General features: G+C 37.3%; 1 protein-coding gene across 1 annotated transcript; it reads left to right on the top strand.

Annotated features, from left to right (window-relative positions):
• The first annotated feature begins 525 nt into the window (after window positions 1-525).
• Window positions 526-1760, top strand: LOC101463644 (uncharacterized). The gene is made up of 5 exons (XM_076882748.1): window positions 526-638; window positions 793-1137; window positions 1217-1336; window positions 1418-1452; window positions 1608-1760. Exons 1-5 carry the CDS (start codon window positions 596-598, stop codon window positions 1725-1727), a joined length of 663 nt encoding a protein of 220 aa, XP_076738863.1. The 5' UTR covers window positions 526-595; the 3' UTR covers window positions 1728-1760.
• The last annotated feature ends 521 nt before the right edge of the window (window positions 1761-2281 follow it).

A 2281-nucleotide genomic window follows, 5' to 3' on the forward strand; every position in this document is an offset into this window, starting at 1 on the left:
GCAAGCCACTGTAAGACTTGCATAAACTAACATCACTACCCTCAAGGTTGAACTTATACTGGTATCATTCCATTGCTATCAATTAATTATCACTTTTATAGAGGTCAGATATCCACTAAAGATATAATCATGTTGTTAATTTGCTTGTGTTATTTGTGTGCATGTACGCCAGCCTGCAATTTATGAAGCAACTGGCTTTCTTATTGCATGACTGTTTCTAAAATACTAACCTGAATATAAACTTTTAACTGCAGGAGCTATCCAGCTAGCTAGATAGAGAGATGCTGGTTTAGTCAAAGCTTAATCACATAGACTATTATCATGTCCTGCAGTTATAAAAATCAAAGACAAAGTTAATGTGCCAGTGTCAGGAAAGGTTTACAAAAGCATTACTGAGACTGTCTAACAAACAAACCTAACAAACAAGCGATGATATCCTGATTTTTGTTGCTGCGCTTTTCTACAAGCACCCGTGCAGTTGGTCTGCAGTCAGTGCAGTCAGTTTAAATATATAAGAACAGCCCACCTCTTTGTCTAGAGATCACTTTTGCAGGAGCACCATTCAGTTAGTGCCACTGCAGTGGCCGTGTGCACAATGGTGAACTTCAACTTGCTATCATTTCTACTCTATACTCTCAGTAAGTACACCTATCTATTTTTTTATCAGTAGTTAGTTGCAATTTGTTGTTGCCATTAAATTACGTTTACAAAAGTTTATTGACAACATAAATTTTAGGTGTTGTTTCGTTCTTTGGAAAATTGTCTTTTATGAATACTTGTTGATTGTTTCAGGCTGGATATCTGTTTCACTCGCACAGTTTTACACTGTGGCGGTTGAGCCTGGACAAGAAATCACACTGCAGTGCTCCAACTTCAGCAGTTTTGCAACCCACATATTCTGGTTCAGACTGGCCGACAGACTCAATGCCAGTTGCATCTCTTTTATGCCCACTGCTAATAGTCGTGCTACCTTCTGTGATGGATTTCAAGATACTAAATTTAAGATGACATCCAACACCTCTGTGCTATTTCTCGAAATTAAACAAGTGGATTCATCTGACTCTGGGTTATATTTCTGTGGAGAGTTGAACATGGGAAGGCCAAAGGTTTATACTGCAACATATTTGAAGGTTCAAGGTAAGATTTTTCTTTTGCTTTGATTTTTGAGTAATTGTCACAAAGGCAGAATATCCTATATGTGCTACTTTTTTTGTAGTTGACGTTCTTTTAGAAGATGGGTTAACCAATCTATCAACTGTGATCCTCGGCAGTTTAACTGTTTTCCTTTTACTGGTCATCATTGGTCTGGTTGTTAGCATCAGGAAACTTCATACAGGTATTTATGTGTTTGAATTTAAACTGAAATTGCAAAGTTTTTGAGTAAAGAACTGATAGATGTACTGTTTCTGTCATTTAGCTCATGACGAGATGCAGAATTTGCAACACAGTGAGGTAATCTATTTTAACCTTGGATTCCAGTTGATTTACTGATATATTGTCTGATTCAGTTATTTAAACTGTTAGCTTACTGCCTGTGACCTGGTGGATGTCAACAGGTTAACATTTAATGCTTTGAGATGAGTGACTTTAAACATTTTCCATTACAGAATGCAGAGTCTGATGCCATGAACTATGCAGCACTGAGTTTCCATACCAGAACAAAAATGAGAAGGCCTGCACCACAGAGGGAGCTGGAGCCAAATGTTTTGTACGCTGCTACGAGATAGACTCACAAAATAACAGGAACACCAGCACAAAGTGAAAGCTATCATATTTATCTGCTTGTGGAGTTGTGTACAGTTGGTGTATGTAAATCTTTACAACCACCTTTAACAAAAAAACACTTTTTCTAATAAAGATTAATACAAAAATGTGCAGTAACTGCTAATACCTTCTCACTTTCTAGCTATCTTTCCGTCTCCCAACGCAGCTGCTTTGACTTTATCTGAGAGCAAACCATTGTGATTGGTAGGTAGGTAATGGAGGAGGAGTTAGTGAAGACTGATAAATAATGAAGACTATTTTTTGTATTGAGAGTTAGTGAGGCTCTGCTTTAGTTTAATAGTGAGAGGGGCATAAAGGTGTTTAAGATATGTTGAACAGGAAGAGACAAAACGCTGTGGTCTGAATACCACTGAAAATATCACAGGGCTGTCTTGCAAACATTTGTTTTTTTAGGTCATAATCTTCTGAGCGCCATGACTGTCTTAAAATGACTGTGGTTATGCTAGTTAACAGAAATATCTAATCAGGTAGTCACATAGCACAAAGGATATATTTA

Source organism: Maylandia zebra, linkage group LG3 (genome assembly GCF_041146795.1).
Source record: "Maylandia zebra isolate NMK-2024a linkage group LG3, Mzebra_GT3a, whole genome shotgun sequence".
Classification (NCBI taxonomy): domain Eukaryota; kingdom Metazoa; phylum Chordata; class Actinopteri; order Cichliformes; family Cichlidae; genus Maylandia; species Maylandia zebra.

Excerpts from the sequence above, each read along its gene's own strand:
- LOC101463644 (XM_076882748.1), top strand. The coding sequence starts at position 596 with ATGGTGAACTTCAACTTGCTATCATTTCTACTCTATACTCTCA. Across the intron at positions 1,138-1,216 it reads AACATATTTGAAGGTTCAAG|TTGACGTTCTTTTAGAAGAT; the intron begins GTAAGATTTTTC and ends CTTTTTTTGTAG. Across the intron at positions 1,337-1,417 it reads CATCAGGAAACTTCATACAG|CTCATGACGAGATGCAGAAT; the intron begins GTATTTATGTGT and ends TCTGTCATTTAG.